Genomic DNA, 20,249 nt, shown 5'->3' on the forward strand with positions numbered 1-20,249 from the left:
TTAAGCTGGTGTAGCAAGCTGGTCTAGCTTTGGTAACTTTTTCAGGTGGTCTAGCTGGATATCAGGCTGGAAGACCAGCTACTGCCACGTTAAGCCAACTAAAACCACCTCATGCTGCTCTTACCCTTATGAAAATTAACCATGGTTTTACTAAAGTTAAAACCAAAAATACATGGTTACTGCCCTGCTAAAAAACAGCTTAAACAAGCTAAAACCAGCCATCCTGACCAGCTTACACCAGCCTGACCAGGTAAAACCAGCCTGACCAGCTATAAAAAGTTGCCAAAACCCCTCTTAAATCAGCATGATACACCAGCTATGACCAGGCTGGGAGACCAGCTAAAACCAGCTTGACCAGCTTAAGCTAGTTTTAGCTGTTTTTTTCAGCAGGGTGTAGTGCATGGTTTTCAAAAACCATAGTTACACTATGGTTACTGTAGTAACCCTACTGAAAAAAAAACAGCTAAGACCAACATAAGCTGGTTTTAGCTGTTGCTGGTCTAGCAAGCTAGTTGGGTTTTGGGCACTTTTTAAGCTGGTCTAGCTGGACTTAGCTGGACAGGCTGGAAGACCAGCTGACCCACCAGCATTGCCAGGCTGGGAGAACCAGCTTAAACCAGCTACTGCCACCTTAAACCAGCAAAAAACAGCTACCAGTTTATGCTGGTCTTTGCTGGATTTTTAAACCATGGTTTTGCTGATAGTAATCAGTACATCAAAAAACCATGGTTTCTACACTTTTACCACAAAAAATGGTTAATTTTCGTAAGGGTAGCTGGATTTTTCAGTATACGAGGAATAATAATAGACAAATTAAACAAATATCTATAATAACAGCACAGAGATAAATGATGTGGTCGTAGATAGATGCATTTGTTAACATTAGTTAAAGCATAATAAACTAGCATTAACAACTATGTGACCAGATGTGATTTATTTCATAATGGGAGGTTAGGTTAGCATGTGATTAAAAAATATGATTTTTTTTGTTACTTTCAAAGTGTTATGCAAATGTAATAAAGAACAAATAAATCTTAACGCGCAATTCTTATTAATTTTTATTGGGTCGTATAAGATACGAAGAACAATAATTGAAGTCCAGCTTACTTTTTATAAACCGTTTTATGACAGTCATCGAGCAAAGTTCATTTATAAGTGATCTGTCATCTCCTGGAGCAACAGGCGTGGACCGAAGCGCTCGACTCTCCAACCTCATCTCTAACTTTTCCACAATCCCACAGGAGCTTTAATCATGGCCACAAACGACCAAGAAAAACCACACGAAAACATAGATAAACACCTATATGAGACTCCGTATGACGCCGTAGCGCCCGACCCGGAGCCGATATATGAGAATCAAAGTGCGATAGAGGAGTGCGCCGCGCAATCGACCTCTCCAGAATACATGGACACGAGAGAAGCCACTCAAGAAAAAGAAAGACACCCTTCACCATCCGATGAACAAGATGAGAAAGTTGAAGACGAAATGGATGAGAAAGTTGAAGAGCACATGGATGAGAAAGTTGAAGACCACACAGATGAGGAACCTGTAGGGGCTTCTCTATTCAATGGGGATGAAAACGAGTTTTCTTCAGAGGACACTTGTGACCCATACGAAGACAAACCTTTATTGGTCACAGATGACCTGCTCATGGCATACAGTCTTCAGGAGGATGACGTATCTTCAGAACCTGAGGAGATAGTTGACTACAGCCTGAAAACCATTGAGGACAACCCTGTGGAGGAGGTCACGACGGTTTCAGACCCTGACCAGCCAGAGGTTGCGCTTTATGTCAAGGTAAGGATTGTGGATTTATTTCAGATTTATTTATGACATCTGGATTATTTTTATTATTAAAGAAAGCAGTAAATTTGGAGTCTGAAGGTCAGTTGGGTGTGTTTGTTGATAGCCCTTTTATTTCTGCTCACCTTTGGCCTGATCGGAGACATCAATCTAAAGATTAATCTGATCTGTTCACTTCTTAAAAAGATAGTTTACCTCAAAATGAAAAATCTGTCATTTAATTGTTCTTAACTTGTATGAGTTTCTGTATTTTGTTGAAGAGAATTGAAGATGGTAAGGTCTAAAAGTATTATTTTTTCCTACTATGGAAGTCAATTAGTTTTAGAATTAAGAGAGTGGTAAAGGTTTCAGTCGTGTCAATGTAGTAGCAGGTTAATGATTTCATGTGCTTACAAGAAATGCATTAAATGTTAAGAAAAATGGACTAACATTAACAAAAAGACATCCGCTGACTCATTCAGCCTACAGTTTAATTTAGTCATTAACTTTATTAGGGTTTCTGAAGTTGTGTTTGTTTACAGTGTCTGTCTGTAGATATCCTGAACTAACTTCAGCTGTGAGAGTGAAATCTCCAGTCACTTGCTTTAGAGATTCGCTGACAGGAAAGTTTAAACAAGGCTTGCATGGCAGCCGTTTAATCATTAACCGCAGGTCTGTATAGTCATAGAAACCAGAATGAACTCCAGGTCTGAGCAAATGAACCCATAGCTACTTTCTTTACTTTCTGATAGGGGAACACTTCAGTTTATGTACAGCACAGTGGGTCAATCATCAGATTGAGCTACTGTGATTGTAGGGTTAAAGGTGCACTGTGTAACTTTAAAGGGGATTTCTTGACATAAATGCAATGTTGGATGTGGTGTATAAAGATCTTACATGATTAACTGTATTGTTTTTATTACCTTTTAAATGAGCTGTTTTATCTACATACACGGGGGGTCCCCTTACATGGAAGTCACGATTTTGCGCCGCCATGCTTCTACAGTAGTTCTCAATGGACAAACCGCTCTTCAGAGCGCGTTTTGTCACTATATTGTCTCAGATGATGATGTGTTTGTCCTCTGGGAGCTACCGTAGCTTCTCTATGCGTTTTGAAAGGGAGGGGTGAGCTATGAACTTAGCTGCTGGTTGCAATTCGCACTATCACCACCAGATGCCACTAAATCTACACACAGAACCTTAATGCTGCGTTTACACCAGCCGCGGTAGAGGCGTCAAGCGCAAGTGATTTCAATGTTAAGTCAATGTGAAGATGCGTTGACGCCCGTCTGCAGGTCTCGCGAAGCGGATGAGGCGTTTGGCGCGGAAGACGTGATTCCGCCTCATTCGCGCGTGTAGTTTGCGCGAATGGCGCTAGTTGAGCGCCTGGCGCGGTACGCGTGAATGGTGCTTTTTGTGCATTTTGCATTTGACACGAATTGCCGGCTGACGCCCGAGTTGAAAAACGTAAACTTTGGCAGATTTACGCGCCGCGTTAACCAATCAGGAGACTGCTCGCTGCTGTTGCGGCAGCCCCGCCCGGAGTCACTCATTCAACATGAAGAAACGCTTGATATTGTCCGTGAGCAGTCACCCGGAGCTATACGACACAAGTTCTTATTTCTATAGAGACAGGAATAAAAAGGAACTCGCTTGGAAGAGTGTCAGTGAGGACATCGAGCAACCTGGTAAGGTGTAATACACATTTCACTTTTGAGTCACGTGACGTTTATCGAACCGCAGCGTTTATTTTCCCCCTGTAGTAAGGTGACCAAATACAAACCGGTAACTCTCTCGATAAATGCACAAACAACATCAGTCATCTAGCAAAAAGACAACCGCATAGCACTTGCCCTTCCCACAAGAGAGCAGATTTTGGCTCTGACGCCCGTCAAATGCTTCCTTTTTCTGCGCGTCTACTTCGCTCTAGACGCGTGAATGCATTCAAACTGTTCAAGCGACAAACTAGGCGCGCTAGACGCGATTTTGACGCATCAAAAGCGGTTGGTGTAAACGTAGCATTAGGCTGATGGACATCAATGTTGTGTTTATGTTTATAGAGTTTTTGTTCATGTTTTATTAGTGCATACAATCGCTCATTCGTTCTTATGCCTTTAAATTACAGGATTATTTTTTGTAATGATATTCAATTTCCCAAACTCCCTTTTTTATTATCAAATTCCTTGTTTTCCGTTTTCATTTTTCTGGATTTAAATTAAATTTCAGTAACCAAAAAGAATATGTTATCAACTGAAAACATTAAACGAATACAATTTAACAACAATTTATTGAAAGTTTTTTTTTAAAATTACATATAGGCCGATGTATTGTATTGTAGGCTATATGTTTGGCTTTCTTTGTAACTGCAACTGCAAATGTACTACAACTGTGCTACTTACAATCAACCAAACCAGACGTGGAACTACGTAAAAAAACTAGCACTAGAAAATGAGTTATAATGGGTATTAAAATTGACTGAATCCAAAATTTGCCAAATTCTGTGACAATCCACGTTGTATAGTAATAAGTATAATTTTTTTATTCTTAGATTCTGTGATTCCGTCCGTGTTTTCCACATCGCAGAAATCATAGAGCCCTACATACTGTAGATGTTTGTTGCAGTGAACCGATAAAAGTTTTGTTCTTATGAAACTCCCAAAGGATTTCAACAACTCTTCCAATTTTATGATCACACACATATAGCCATAAAGAAGCAGCAATAAAACAGAGTAAAGCTTATCTAAACACAAAAGTTTATAATCTCATACATTGCCAAGGTGGATTGAAGTTTACATGGTTAGGACTTAAAGGAAAACACCACCGTTTTTCAATATTTTACTATGTTCTTACCTAAACTTAGATGAATTAATACATACCTATCTTTATTAATGTGTGCATTCTAAATCTCTGTACAGCGCCCCGTGAACGTGTCAGCATTCAGCCCAGCCCCATCCATTCCTTAGGATCCAAACAGAGATTAATTTAGAAGTCACCAAACACTTCCATGTTTTCCCTATTTAAAGACTGTTACATGAGTAGTTACACGAGTAAGTATGGTGCCACAAAATAAAATGTGGTGATTTTTTTAAGCAATGAAAAATAAGAACTATATTGTATGGCGGAAGAGCACTTAGTTTGCAGCACTTCGACCTCGGCGCGCAGTAACATTATCACTCCTCACTACTCCCCCTCTCTCTCAAACTTCCGTCAATATTACTGCACCTGAGGTCGAAGTGCTGCAAACTAAGTGCTCTTCCACCATACAATATAGTTCTCATTTTTTATCCACTTAAAAAAATCGGCATGTTTTATTTTGTGCCACCATATTTCCTCGTGTAACTACTCATGTAACAGTCTTTAAATAGGGAAAACATGGAAGTGTTTGGTGGCTTCTACATTCATCCCTGTTTGGATCCTAATAAAGGAATGAGGCTAGGCTAAATGCTAACACATTCATGACGCGCTGTACAAAGTTTAAGTGCATGCATTGAATAAAGATAGGAATGTATTAATTTGTCTAATTTGAGATAAGAACATAGCCTGGGTGCCAGCCGATCTTAGCCCCGCCCACCACATTTTGAAAAACGGGAAGATCGGTCTGGCGTTTTTCCGTTGAGGAGCTACTATGAGAGTCCCAAAACTGGTCGACGAATCAAATTGTGAGGGCGGGCTTTATACGATGATGGACAGATGATCAACAGTAACGTATCAACCACGTCACCAAAGAGCGCGTGTGTTGAATGGCTGCGCTGTACAGTTCAGATGTGTGGATTCTGACATTGAGTCTGTTCTAAAAGATATCGACAGAGCATTGATTTTAAAAGAGGAACAGAGAAATGCGATCAAGGCATTTGTTTATGTCTTTGCCGTCCTTCCTACGGGATTCGGCAAAAGTTGGTCGCACATAAAGAAGTTAAAGAAGCAACTGAAATGGGTATCACGGCGATGCAACTCGGCGTGCACGATGAGATGGATATAATTAGCGGTCGTTGCCAGCTTCTTTTCGGAAGCCCGGAATCGTAACTGCAGAAAAAGTGGAGGGACATGCTAGGCTCCGATATTTTTCAAGCCAACGTAATGGGTAGCTATCGTCGTGGATGAAGTTCACCTAACATACAAATGGTAAGAGATAGTCTTACTGTATGACTTAGTAAATACTTAATGTTGTGATCTAAACGAAATGTTGTAAACATAGTAGGTCAGGCTGCAAAAGACGACATTTCAACATACGTCACATACTCCGTTGCTCTGATTGGTCATAGGTCTATCCAATTGAGTGGAGAGGCATTTTTCGGTTGAGACACGCCTCATAATTTTAGCTCAATGGAGCGGTATCAGACTCAAATTCTGACTAGAATTGCCTATGACAACGTCAGGCTAGTAAGAACATAGTAAAATATTGAAAGAATTAAATAAAAGAATGACTCCATTTTCCTGATAAAAAAGGGATAATTTACTCACCCCAATGTCATCCAAGATGTTTATGTTTATCTTTCTTCAGTCAAAAAGAAATAATTTTTTTTTAATCAAAACTCCAAGATTTTTCTCCATGTAATGGAAAGTTTACAAAGAACTTTAAATGATCCCAACCGAGGCATAAAGGTCTTATCTAGCTAAAACATAGTTATTTTTGCAAAAAAATAAAAAAAGAATAAGTACTTTTTAACTTTTCGTTTTGCACTAGCCTTGTGATGTGCCAGAGCGACCTTACATATTAGGTACCGGTAATCATGTCAAAAGGTCACACTTGACGTATGCTTTTACAAGTGTTGGGAAAGTGGACCGTCCGACGTTGTTGTATGTGAAATGATACTAATTAATGTCTTTGTGTCAGTTTATTGTTTAAAATGGTCTCCAAGTCTGCGTTTCACATATGTAACGCGTAACCTTTTAATGTGATTATGTAATACATAAGGTCGCGTTGCTGCGTCACACGGCTAGTGCAAGATGAGAAGCTGTGGTTTAAAAGTACTTTTATTTTGCAAAAATGACGATCGTTTCACTAGATAAGACCCTCGGTTGGGATCGTTTAGAGCCCTTTGAAGCTGCATTAAAACTGTAAACCGTTGAGGTCCACTAAAGTCCTGGAAAATCCTGGAATGTTTTCTTCAAAAAACTTAATTTCTTTTCGACTGAACAAAGAAAGACAAACATCCTGGCTAACATGGGGGTGAATAAAATTTCTGGATATTTTTATGAAAGTAAAGTAATCCTCCAAATGTTATTAGTTAGCCTACGTATGATGTTTTATCAGTCAATTATTTACATATTCAGCATGCCTCAGCATTACCTTTCAATCTTATCTACTGTAGCCTATATTAGTCACTGTTTCTCATATAAACTTATTTGATATCCAATCAGTTTATGTAGCACAGACATAAACACAGCTATTCAATGAATGACTTTAACGAGGTTCAATGACTTTAAATTTAATTACAGTATTAAAAAATTGTTATCATTCCTGTATTTGCAGTATTGCCTACAAGTACTGCAGTATTCAAGGCAATACTAGCGTAAGAACCTGATAAATGGGCCACACATTGTAGTGCTGGAGTAGTTTACTTGTGAATGATTCGCATATCCTTCCCATTCATAACTACGATGGTGGCCAACTTGACAGGTCTATATCAGTAACATCCGAAAACTTTGGACGCAAGTTCTTACTATAAACCAAAGCCAGCTCATCAAATATTAAACAGGGAATCTTATTCTCCTGGGCGTTCTCATACTGATCAGATATAACCTGCCAGCCATTAAAAATGCATGCATTCCTCTACTTCAAGTTTCTGGACCATATAGTAACACATAAATGTTGCATGTTTCCATAGTTTTATGGCTGACCCTGTTTGTGCAGGTTGAATATATTGAGTCATATACAGTATATTTAACCTAAAGTCCTACCAAAGGTCATAGTCACAGTTCTGTCGTATTCTCATCTGTCACACAGACTCATTAGAACTATGTGTGGTGGGCGGGGCAAACTCAAACCCCACCCCCAAATAAAGCCTCACACCTATTCCCTCTCTTTACATCAGCCCGGTTTGGGCTAGAACTAGATTCACCTGTCATCTGAGCCAGAGCTGATATCACGACAGCAGGTGCCATCGACTGTCTACAGTATACAAAAAAAGAGCAGGCAGAATTTAAAAGAGGTACCGCTGGTTCCTGTTTGGAGGATGTAGGTCAGAGATCAACCAGAATTACCTGAATCCCAAAATCAGATTTTTTTTTACAATGGGGGACGTCAAGGAATCTGAAATTGAACTGTTTGTAAAGGTAAGGAGAAAAATTTATTAATGAAGCGTGGAGAAAAAAAGCTTTACCTCGTACGATGTATTCATAAAGTTAGTGTAACTAAATAGGACACTTGCGAATTTGACTTGTTTGTGGATAGTATAGTGTCTGAAAGCCAATAGTTATGCTAGGTCAGTTTTAAAATATATTCTCAGTTGATCAAAGTGAGTTTTCACATCATTTACTTTGTTTTGACTCTAGCAGATCCGTCTCAATGCACAACAGTAATGTAGATGTGGGCAGCTGTCATGCAATGTGTTTGCATTAGACACAATGATGAGGTTATGCTTGTGAAATGCTAGCTGATGGAAACATACACAGTGACAATGCGTTCCTTTATTATCCTCTATGCAGAAATCTAACATTTAGAAATGCATATAAAAGTTATATACTGTAATGCCATACACTGCATATTTATGTATGGATTTTACAGATACTGTAAATAAAATTGTCACATACACGCTTGTACATATAGCATACTACATAATTACATAATAATACTACATAATTGGTCATTTAAGAATTTACTTATTGATTTTTGACATAAAAATCGCTAATTTCAATCCATACAATGTATTGTTGGCTATTGCTACAAATATACCCGTGCGACTTATGACTGGTTTTGTGGTCTGAAATTCTACAACCACATCTTTAGAGGATTTTTAAAAATATTTTCTTATAGATTATTTACATTTTTTAGTGCTGCCTCACGATTAGTCGCGACTAATCGTTTGCAGAATAAAAGTTTTTGTTTGCATGGTGTATGTTGGTGTACTATGTATAATAATTATGTATGAATAAATACATACACATGCATGTATAATTTAAAGAAAAATATATATTTATATAATAAATATTTATATTTATATATATTTATATATAATATAAATTATATAAAAATATAAAACTTTATATGCACATGCAAATATTTCTTAAATATATACATGCATGTGTGTTTGAATTTATACATAATTATTATACACAGTACACCAACATATATTATGTAAACAAAAACTTGAATTCTGTAAACCATTAGTTGCGACTAATCGTGAGGCAGCACTACATTTTTTAGATTATCATTATCAAAAATTATCATTACCGCAACATGATATCACATTAAATATATGCATTTACAAACTCATGTTTCGGTAATGAGACCAAAAAAATTGTCTAGGTACTATGACAAACAAAATTTAAACTTTATCTGGAAAGAATAAATAAGAACTGCTTACCTGGTAGCCATCTTGAGTGTCACAGTCAATTATGTCCCTTTAAACAATTTTTTAAAATGTTGGTTCCTTGCGGGCTTAAACAATGGTTGAAAATTGTTGCGGAGGATGAGAAATTTTTTTTAGACACATTTATATTCCTTATTATTGTCTCTACATTTACCAATGATCACCAAATAGCACATGTTTCTTTACTGTACATGTTTATAGTATAACATGCACTGAAGCTTTTTATTTTTTAGATTTTTTAAATTATAAATATTTCCATGTCAAAGAACCCAAATCCAATCATTGCCGTAATGAAAATTCTCCGCTTAAAAGTGGAAAAAACAACAAAATTTGTTTGTATGATGTCATTTGAAATCATGTGCAAAATAGTACGTAAAGAGATGTTTGTAACTATATGCTCCTTATTTTGATATCATTTACTTTTTTATCAAAATGTTTCATGACACCCCTAAGTCTAATTTCGCGAGAATCACCCATCTATGTCTATACGTGTAAAGAGCCATATGTCAGATTTTGAGATTTATTTTTGTATGGGATATAAGTAGATCAGTCATCACATGCATCAATGTCACACACCAGCCTGTTTACAGTCCTGCTGCCCATCAGAGCAGTCTGTCCCATAGTAAACCATCCTATTGTCGTGCACTTTCTAGATAGTTAGTGCTCATTGTTCTGCTTCCAGCTGTATTTCTGTGTTGACTTTACCAGAATGAACGGATGATTGATAAGAGGAAGAGCGTTGTCCTTTGTGCTTCATCTAACTGTGTTATGATGCCTTTCAAATCCTCATTATATCTGTTGACAGTTTTATAACGTAGGGGAGAAAACATTTATAAAGAAAAGATGCTCTTGGTAATATGTATTTGTAATTTCCCTATACACACCATCTGAAATCCAGCATTGTGATTGTGACCGGTGATGTCTTCAATCACAACTAAAATCGTATTAAAGGTACAGTGTGTAATTTTTAGAAGGATCTCTGGACATAAATGAAAAATATTATACAAAACTATATGATCAGGGGTGTATAAAGACCTTTTTATAATGAACCGTTATGTTTTTATTACCTTAGAATGAGATGTTTTTATCTACATACACCGAGGGTCCCCCTTCATGGAAGTCGCCATTTTGTGCCTCCATGTTTCTACAGAAGCCCTTAGCGGACAAACTTTTTTACTAAATTGTCTCCGACGATGACATGTTTGTCCGGTGGCGGCTAACATAGCTCCTCTATGCGTTTTAAATGCAAGGATTGAGCATTGGACTGAGCCGTTGGTTGCAATGCGCAACCTCACCACTAGATGCCGCAAAAATGTACACACTGCGCCTTTAACGTCTCTTTGTTTTAAACTTCAGTCAGATTAAATATAGAGACTGAATGAAGTCTCTAGACCAGAGGTCTCCAACCTGTTTATGAGAAAGGGCTACCAAAATGGATAAAACAATCTGGAAGGCTACTTTTTTGATGTAGTTTACTCAAAACGTTGTTTATTTTATTTTATTTTACTTGTTGAAATGTTTAAAATGTTAACATACATTAAAGAAAGCAAGCTAATGTAAAAATATGCAATAAATAAATCTCAAAATTCATGCTATTAACAGAATGTGCTTTGGCGGGCAACTTGGCGGGCACCATGTTGGGGACCACTGCTCTATTTTATTTCATGCAGGAAGAAAATTTATGTGGGCACATATTAGGGTACAGACATCTCTCAGATAAAAGGTACATGAAAGTACGAAAGTTGTCACTGGTACATATATATTGGTACGTCAAAGGTACACATTAGCCGTGTTTGCACAACCGGGCCACAAGTGGGCGTGCCAGTGTCTGCCAGGGCAGGCCAGGCTTTTCTTGCCCACTGAATACCTTGGCACAGGCCTGTCGTGGTGATCAAAGGCGGAGTTTATCTGAGTCTCTCTGGCAAGATGCACGTTTCACCTTTATCTGTCTGTATTACTTTTATCTGTCACCTTTAGCAGTCGGGTTAAAAAAATTGCCACTGGTTCGGGTTGGTTTGCTACCCTCTCAGAAAAACAAAAAAAGCTGCCACCAGGGCACTATCCTTTAAAAAATGCCCTAATAAGTATCATTTAGATACAGATATGTATATATTTGATAACAGTATGGTACTAATATGCACTCTTTAGGTACAAAAGTGTGCTTTTTGAAAGAGTATCGCCCGAGTGACAGCTTTTGTACCTTTTTATCTGAGATAACATTATATATAACATATAATATGTTATTTTAATAGTATTAACAGTATAGTTTGTGTGACTATAGTCTATGTTTGTCCACATGGGTATACACAATATTTATTGTTTAGAGGAGTACGCTATTGTAAAAGCTTATATCTTAAGGAACCTATGAGAAACACTGTAAACAACTGATACATGAATAAAAGATAAGTGAGAACTTAAAGTGTCCCGATCTAAACAATACAATATAATGTATAGCGTGTACTTCAATAGCAGTGGTGATATAATATTGACCTCCCCATGTATTCGGCATGCATTCAGCATTGCGGTTAATGAATGCAATGTGCATAATTCATATTGCTCTGAGTATTGTGTGGCAGTGTAAGCTATAGCTGCTCTTAGGACACCTGATCTCCTCTACTGCAGAGATGTACGGTGACGCTATCAATGTGATTCAGTTCAGCGTGACTTAAAGATACAGAGTCATTCAAGAAATGAGTCCTGTTACTATCAAAAATGAGACTTGCCACTATCAATAATGAGGAATTTAATAAAATAGACTGATGTTTATCATCCAACAGGGTTATCAGTACACTTTAAATAACTAATATGTACAATTTTAGGTACAAATATGTATACATTTGGTACGTATTTTTGAGATACTAATATGCACTAAATATGCAATGAATACATATTGGTACTAAAATGAGCTCTTAAGGTGCAAAGGTGTGCTTTTAAAGGGTACTGCGCCAGTAATTCTGACATCGATGCCCTCTAGAGGAACTGAGGTGGTACTGCAAGGGACGCACTAGATTAGATTCAGAGTTGCTTTATTGTCATTTCTGCAGTACAGTATGGACAATAGGGCTTCGGCTCTATCATTCAAAAATTGTACACAATTAACACACACATTTATGCTACAAATCAACACTTAAAGTTTGTTTGTGGGACCTATCGTTATCGTACAATTAAACCGAAAGTGACAGGAGTGCAAACGTTACAACTTATCCCATAGGTGGGGTTCATTGTAAGAAACAGAGTTTTTTTTTGTAACACCTGCTAGATAATTTAGTTTAAACACAAATAATTCAATAAAATGTCTGTCTGTATACTAAAGATGGATATTGTTTATTTATCTGCCTATAATAGATAGATATCCACACATTCATCCATCTATCCTTCATCTAACCATCCTTGTATTATGCATCAATGCATTAAAATATATATTTTTGAAAGGGCTGCACAATTAAGACACAAAATCATAATTGTGAGTTATTTTCCTTGATATTGTATCAACAGTTATCATTTTGATGAATAGTATTTATATTGTTTTTATTTCATTATCATTGTATACTGGAGGCGTTGTTGTAAAAAAAATTATTCAATCCCAGCTATCAGTTACTACACTGTAAAAAATACTTTGCTGCCTTAAAATGTCAACGGAGATGAGTTGACACAACTTATAAAATTAAGTTGACTTTTCTCAACTATATTTTATAAGTTATAACAACTCACCTGTAGTTATAACAACTCATCTCTAGTCAAGATAAATAATAGTAAGTTGAAATGACTTGTAAATCCGAGTTGATTCAACAAAAAATTTTAAGACAGCAAAGTATTTTTTACAGTGTACACTGAAAAAAATGATTCATTGAATTTAATAATTTTTTTAAGGTAAGTGGTTGCAATCAATTTATTTACGCTACATTTAAACAAAAGTTTTATATTTTATATTACGTTACTAATCTTTTTTGTTTAAATGTAGCTTAACTAAATTGATTGCAACCACTTACCTTAAAAAAATTAATTAAATTCAATGGATCATTTTTTTCAGTGTAGGAGTTGCTGATACTGTATGTTTCAAAATGGTTTTATTTTTTAGGTAACGTGATTAAAATAATATAAAGTTGGATTTGGTGACTTGTATACCCAATTCAGAAATCGAAAAAAAAAACATTAGATGAAGAAATGTACTTTCATGCCTCTAAAACACTCACTGAAAAAAATTATTCATTGAATTTAATAAATTTTTTTAAGGTAAGTGGTTGCAATCAATTGATTTAAGCTACATTTAAACAAAAAAGATTAGTAAAGTAAAATAAAATATAAAACTTTTGTTTAAATGTAGCGTAAATAAATTGATTGCAACCACTTACCTTAAAAAAATAGATTAAATTCAATGAATCATTTTTTTCAGTGCTCTTTGTTCAACATCTTAACCAAAACACATCAAAAAACACATTAACAAATTCACAGGAGTCATCTTCAGTGTTTACAACAGTTAAAAATAAAAGTGAAAAAAACCAAACCAAAGCTAAAGTAAATTTTTTGCAAAACATTGCATTGTCCCTCCCACATGAAATGTAATGTAAAATGTAATATGAGATCAATAATGAAATTGATCTTTTCAATGCTGAAGGCATTATAATTTATTTTAGTGAAAACAGCAAAACAGCAGCAGGGGGCGCTGTGACACTTTCTAATACAGTCTTATCTTTTAAAGCACAAAGTATACGGAGTGTACATGACAGATAATGATGATGTGTTTTTGTTTGTAAAGGCTGGTTGTGATGGAGAGAGCATTGGGAACTGTCCTTTCTCTCAGCGTATCTTCATGATCCTTTGGCTCAAAGGTGTGGTCTTCAATGTCACCACTGTTGACCTGAAGAGGTGAGGATTAATCATCATACGAGTTTGGAATTACAAAAAAAAAATATTATTATGTCAGTAACAACAGCCATGCATTCATGGTATTAAATAAGATTGATGTTTGATATGGATAAACCTTAAAAAATATACATCTAACCAGATTTCAGTCTTCTGTGTTCAGTATGAAGTCATTTCACATTATTATTATTGTTTAAAAAGGGACATTTACAAGACTTTTTTTTAAGATACTAAAGATTTATTTACAAGATTTTTGTAAGATACTAAAGATTTATATACAAGACTTTTTTAAGATACCAAAGATTTATTTACAAGACTTTTTTAAGATACTAAAGATTTATATACAAGACTTTTTTAAGATACCAAAGATTTATTTACAAGACTTTTTTAAGATACTAAAGATTTATTTACAAGAATATTTTAAGATAGCAAAGATTTATTTACAAGACTTTTTTAAGATACTAAAGATTTATTTACAAGAATTTTTTAAGATAGCAAAGATTTATTTACAAGACTTTTTTAAGATAGCAAAGATTTATTTACAAGACTTTTTTAAGATACTAAAGATTTATTTACAAGAATTTTTTAAGATACTAAAGATTTATATACAAGACTTTTTTAAGATACTAAAGATTTATTTACAAGAATTTTTTAAGATAGCAAAGATTTATTTACAAGACTTTTTTAAGATACTAAAGATTTATTTACAATACTTTTTTAAGATACTAAAGATTTATTTACAAGAATTTTTTAAGATAGCAAAGATTTATTTACAAGAATTTTTTAAGATAGCAAAGATTTATTTACAAGACTTTTTTAAGATACTAAAGATTTATTTACAATACTTTTTTAAGATACTAAAGATTTATTTACAAGAATTTTTTAAGATAGCAAAGATTTATTTACAAGACTTTTTTAAGATAGCAAAGATTTATTTACAATAATTTTTTAAGATACTAAAGATTTATATACAAGACTTTTTTAAGATGTCAAATAAATCTTTGGTGTCCCCAGAGTATGTATTTGAAGTTTTAGCTCAAAATACCCCTTAGATAATTTATTAAACATGTTAAAATTGTCACTTTGTAGGTGTGAGCAAAAATGTGCCATTTTGGGTGTGTCCTTTTAAATGCAAATAAGCTCATATCTGTACTAAATGGCAGTGCTGTGGTTGGATAGTGCAGATTAAGGGGCCCCTTCTGACATCACGAGGGGAGCCACATTTCAATGACCTATTTTTTCACATGCTTGCAGAGAATGGTTAACCAAAACTAAGTTACTGGGTTGATCTTTTTCACATTGTCTAAGTTGATAGAAGCACTGGGGACCCAATTATAGACATGGAAAAAGTCAGATTTTCATGACATGTCCCCTTTAAATATTGTAAGCCAACTTGCCTATGTAACCTTGAAGTAGAAAAATACAATTTCAAACTGAATCCATTGCGGAATGGAAAGAAAAAATACGTTTACGAATTAATTTCATTACATTTCCTCTTTAATACAGTGATTGAGTTATAAAATTAAGAAATGAATATATATTATTTCATATTTATTCAGGAAACCAGCCGATTTGCATAATCTGGCCCCAGGCACACATCCGCCATTCCTGACCTACAACGGTGAGGTGAAGACAGACATTAACAAGATCGAAGAGTTCCTGGAGGAGGTTTTGGCTCCGCCAAAGTAAGTTCATTTCATTTTCATAAATCACGACTGTACTACACGTCCAGTTTTTTAAAGAATATCTTATTAAACATCACCTTAAATTATTATGAATTGTACACAATATATTGACATGTTGTTGTTTTTTGTACTTGTGCCTAAGGTACCCCAAACTTGCAGCCAGACACAGGGAGTCAAACACAGCTGGGAATGACATATTTGCAAAGTTCTCGGCTTTCATAAAAAATACAAAGCCAGATGCCAATATAGGTATGCATGTCAAAGTGGATCATACTGATGGAATGAATGAATGGATATACTGTTTTTTTTTTGCTCTGTATACTAAAGCTGGGCAAAGTTGGACACTGTTAGCTTTATAATGCAGGAAACAAGCTTAATATCAATGCATCGAGTTTGGACGTTTAGTCGAGCTGTTCTGACCAGCGCTCATTTCAATATTTACTTTCTAGTATGGATGCGTAAATATAAAGATTTTGGCTGAAAATAATATTTTGAGTTATGCATATGTCTTACATTATATTGCATTGCAAATTTGTTTTTAAATGCATGCTTTTGGGATAATCAGGTACAAGAAAAACAATATTTTATTGCATTTTACAAAATTAATGGGTGCATGGATGGGTAAATATGGTCCAGAATCAACCTATGCTGGGGTGTTTCAACTTATGGTGACTAACCAGGTTTATTTATAAGTTCTGTCCAATATTTATCCAAGCATGGGTTGGATAATTGTGTAGTATACAAAGAATTTGCCAAATAAGCATCAGACTTAAAAAGAAAAACCTGCGATATTGGCTGACGTCTCTAGTTCTCAACAAGTGGAAAAAATAAACTCTGTTATGTGATTTCAATATTGGCCGCAATACAATATTAAAAAAACATTCGTATTGGCCGATAGCGATATAATGCACATCAGTAGTTTTCAATATGTTTGGCTGTTAAACGCGTCTGATGTTTTGTTAGCTCTGGAGAAGGCTCTGACAAAAGCCCTGAAGAAGCTGGATGAATATCTGAACAGTCCTCTGCCTGATGAGATCGATGCCGACAGCACAGAAGAAGAGGAGCAAAGCTCCAGCCGCAGGTTCCTGGATGGCAACGAACTCACGCTGGCAGATTGCAACCTGCTGCCGAAACTGCACATAGTGAAGGTGAGCTAAGCTGGATAGAGGACATTTACATTTATGCAACCGGCAGATGCTTTTATCCAAAGTGACTTTCAAGGTATACATTTGATCAGTATGTATATTTGAGAGGAATCGATCCCATGACTTTTTGTGCTGCTAACACAATGTGCTTCCTATTGAGCTACAATTCATCCCGGGGATGCACCGATATTACATTTTCCTACTAATATTGATAGCCGATTATTCTGACTGATATCTGCCGATACCGATAGTTTGGTGGTTATATTAAAGGTGCAGTGTGTAATTTTTCGAAGGATCTCTTGACAGAAATGCAAAATAATTTACAAAACTATATTATCAGGGGTGTATAAAGACCTTTTTATAATGAACCGTTATGTTTTTATTACCTTAGAATGAGACGTTTTTATTTACATGCACATTATGTGGAAGTCGCCATTTTGTGCCGCCATGTTTTTACAGAAGCCCTTAACAGACTTTAAAAAACTTTTTTGTCTCTGACGCTAACATGTTCTCTATTCATTTCAAAAGCGATGTGGATTGAGCTGTTGGTTACAATTCGCAACCTCACCACTAGATGCTGCTAAAATTTACACACTGCACCTTTAACTCGCATTAACTAAATTCTAAAGATAACATTTTCTGAATGTTATTCATTCATACAATGACCATTAATTTTGAACATTAAATTAGTGATGTTTCTTTTCATTTCCTATACATAGAGCTCAAATTCATTTCATTTTCTTGTTCTCTTTTGATTGACAGGATATATCAGCCATAACTATCGATAACCAACATTGTGAAAAAAATGCTTATATCATCTAATACCGATTATTGGCCGATATATTTCTCTACTTCAATTTTTTTGTTATGTTGTCTTGAAGCCATATTTAAAGAGCCAGATATTTGGGTCAGTGACAAAAATGGTTTGGCAAGAAAACCTTTAAAAAAAAACTTGTTTTAAAATAACGGAGTCCCTAAGGGGACATGGAGAAAAAAGAAATAAAGTTAAATCATAAATCAAATAAACTGCGTGAGCACGTGAAACCATCGTGTTTAGTTTCGCGTGCGCACGTGAAACTTTCGCGGGGACGCATGAAACTTTTGCTTTCACGGGCGCATGTGATAGTTTCACGAGCACACGCGAAACTATACTTTATTTAATTTTTTATCTTTCGCTTTAACATGTGCACGCGATAGTTTCACGTGCGCACGCGATAGTTTCACTTGCGCACACAAAACTAAACACGATGGTTTCACGTGCGCATGCAATAGTTTATTTGATTTATGATTTAACTTTATTTCTTTTTTCTCCATGTCCCCTTAGGGACACCGTCATTTTCTTGCCAAACCGTTTTTGTCTCTGACCCAATTCTGCACATGAAGGTTTCGTGTGAGCACATGAAAGTTTCACGTGAGCACATTAAACTAAACTTTAGATTTTTTTACTCCAATGTCACCTTAGGGGCTAGGTATAAAAGCATGCATCAGGTTAACTTTAATTAATGTATTTATGTTAATTTTATAAAGTAAAAAATTACATTTGCACAATTTTTATGAAAGTTAAGACCGAATGGACCTGAAAATGTCAAATGGTGTAACCGTCAATTGCGCCAAAGAATGAGAAATATTAAATATTTTATCCACCTTAATGGCATGTAAACATAATCATCACAAAAAAATATATATATATATATTTTATTAGTTATTTCTAAATGGAAATTTTAAAGCGTTTTTGTAATATTTGTCCTGACATATGCTAAAAACAGCTCTGTTTTCTAAATAATCTTTGACAAATGATGTAAAAATATACGTATTAAAAAATATTTTACACTAAACTAGATGATTATATTTTATTCCACATTTTTTTATGAATATATTTATATTTTTATTTAAAAAAATACTAGTTACACTAACTGACTCAGACCGGTTACACCACATTGACATTTTTGCAATTATCCCCCAAATATTCTTTCAAAATGAAATAAAACCAGAAATTTTAGACTTGGTCCTCAAAAAAAGAGAATGTATGCAAGTAATCTGCAAATTTATTTTGAAATTGTAACCCCTTTACATTTAATTGAACCATACGGACACAAAATTATTAATGTCACGTCATTCTCCAAAGTTACTTGCAGTGCATTATTAGCTATACATTTTTTTTATTATTTGTGTCCTGGGATCAAACCCATGATCTTTTGCACTGCTCAATGCAATGCTCTACCGACTGAGCCACAAAAAGTTGCCTAGCAGTTGGCGTGCATGGTTGGACACATTGTGCCATGTGGTGTTTATGCTGGAAATGCATTCAAAGTCAAATTAAGCAACGTAAAATTTCTAATTGAGCTGAATTATTTCATTATTGTGTTTGTCCATTCATATTTTGAAGGTCGTTGCCAAGAAATATCGGAACTACGACATCCCTAGTGATTTGACCGGCGTGTGGCGCTACTTGAACAGCGCGTACGCACAGGAGGAGTTCACCAACACGTGTGCGGCTGACAGTGAGATCGAATTAGCATATAAAGATGTGGCTAAGAGGCTGGCCAAATAAATAAATGAACAGCAAAACACAGCCTGACCTGTGGTATGGTTATCCGACAAGACTCTGTTTGCCATGTAATTCAAAACAAATAAGTTATTACACCATTCATTCAAGGCCCTGATCCGTCACTGGTATTGAAAGGCCACGTCGTAAGTGTTGTTTGTCCAGTGACTCGGATGTGAATCTAAAATACCAATCTAGACGGTCAATATTTTCCCAAGTGTCTCGATTTAAAGAGGCGCACTTCATATTTTTCCCAATATATCTTCCTGTTTTATTCCCATTCTCCTATTATTATATCATTTGTGTAATTGTTTTTATCAGTCATACATTGAACATGCTTAGCTTTAGTCTTCCCTTAAAATCTAGCTTTTGCTGCTCAGTCTGACAGTTTATTTGCTTTCAGTTGCATCAATTTTTGTGTGTGTAATAAATGAAAAGATCAAATCTGAGCAGCAGGAACAAAAAAAATAAACGCAAGTCATTATTTACACCCTCATGTCTTTCCAGGCCGACATAATTATTCTTTTGGTTATCTTAAAGGGGACATTTCACAAGACTTTTTAAAGATGTAAAATAAATCTTTGGTGTCTCCAGAATACATGTGAAGTTTTAGCCAAAAATATCATATAGATAATTTGAAGAGTTTCGTTGCAAAACGAGATAAATCCAATTTTTAACATTTTTGTCAAAACATGT

General features: G+C 35.3%; 1 protein-coding gene across 2 annotated transcripts; it reads left to right on the plus strand.

Annotated features, from left to right (window-relative positions):
• The first annotated feature begins 1,145 nt into the window (after window positions 1–1,145).
• clic5b (chloride intracellular channel 5b) lies at window positions 1,146–20,049 on the plus strand. Of its 2 annotated transcripts, none has more exons than XM_055186679.2 (6): window positions 1,146–1,798; window positions 14,072–14,181; window positions 15,738–15,863; window positions 16,006–16,112; window positions 16,827–17,011; window positions 19,395–20,049. In XM_055186679.2, the coding sequence occupies exons 1-6, from the start codon at window positions 1,253–1,255 to the stop codon at window positions 19,557–19,559; spliced, it is 1,239 nt and encodes a 412-aa protein (XP_055042654.2). In that variant the 5' UTR covers window positions 1,146–1,252; the 3' UTR covers window positions 19,560–20,049. The 2 variants fall into 2 exon arrangements, with proteins under 2 accessions (XP_055042654.2, XP_055042655.2); XM_055186680.2 differs by lacking the exon at window positions 1,146–1,798 and adding an exon at window positions 7,844–8,059.
• The last annotated feature ends 200 nt before the right edge of the window (window positions 20,050–20,249 follow it).

This window comes from Misgurnus anguillicaudatus, chromosome 18 (genome assembly GCF_027580225.2).
Source record: "Misgurnus anguillicaudatus chromosome 18, ASM2758022v2, whole genome shotgun sequence".
NCBI classification, from domain to species: domain Eukaryota; kingdom Metazoa; phylum Chordata; class Actinopteri; order Cypriniformes; family Cobitidae; genus Misgurnus; species Misgurnus anguillicaudatus.

Excerpts from the sequence above, each read along its gene's own strand:
- clic5b (XM_055186679.2), top strand. The coding sequence starts at position 1,253 with ATGGCCACAAACGACCAAGAAAAACCACACGAAAACATAGATAAACAC. Across the intron at positions 1,799-14,071 it reads AGGTTGCGCTTTATGTCAAG|GCTGGTTGTGATGGAGAGAG; the intron begins GTAAGGATTGTG and ends TTGTTTGTAAAG. Across the intron at positions 15,864-16,005 it reads GAGGTTTTGGCTCCGCCAAA|GTACCCCAAACTTGCAGCCA; the intron begins GTAAGTTCATTT and ends CTTGTGCCTAAG.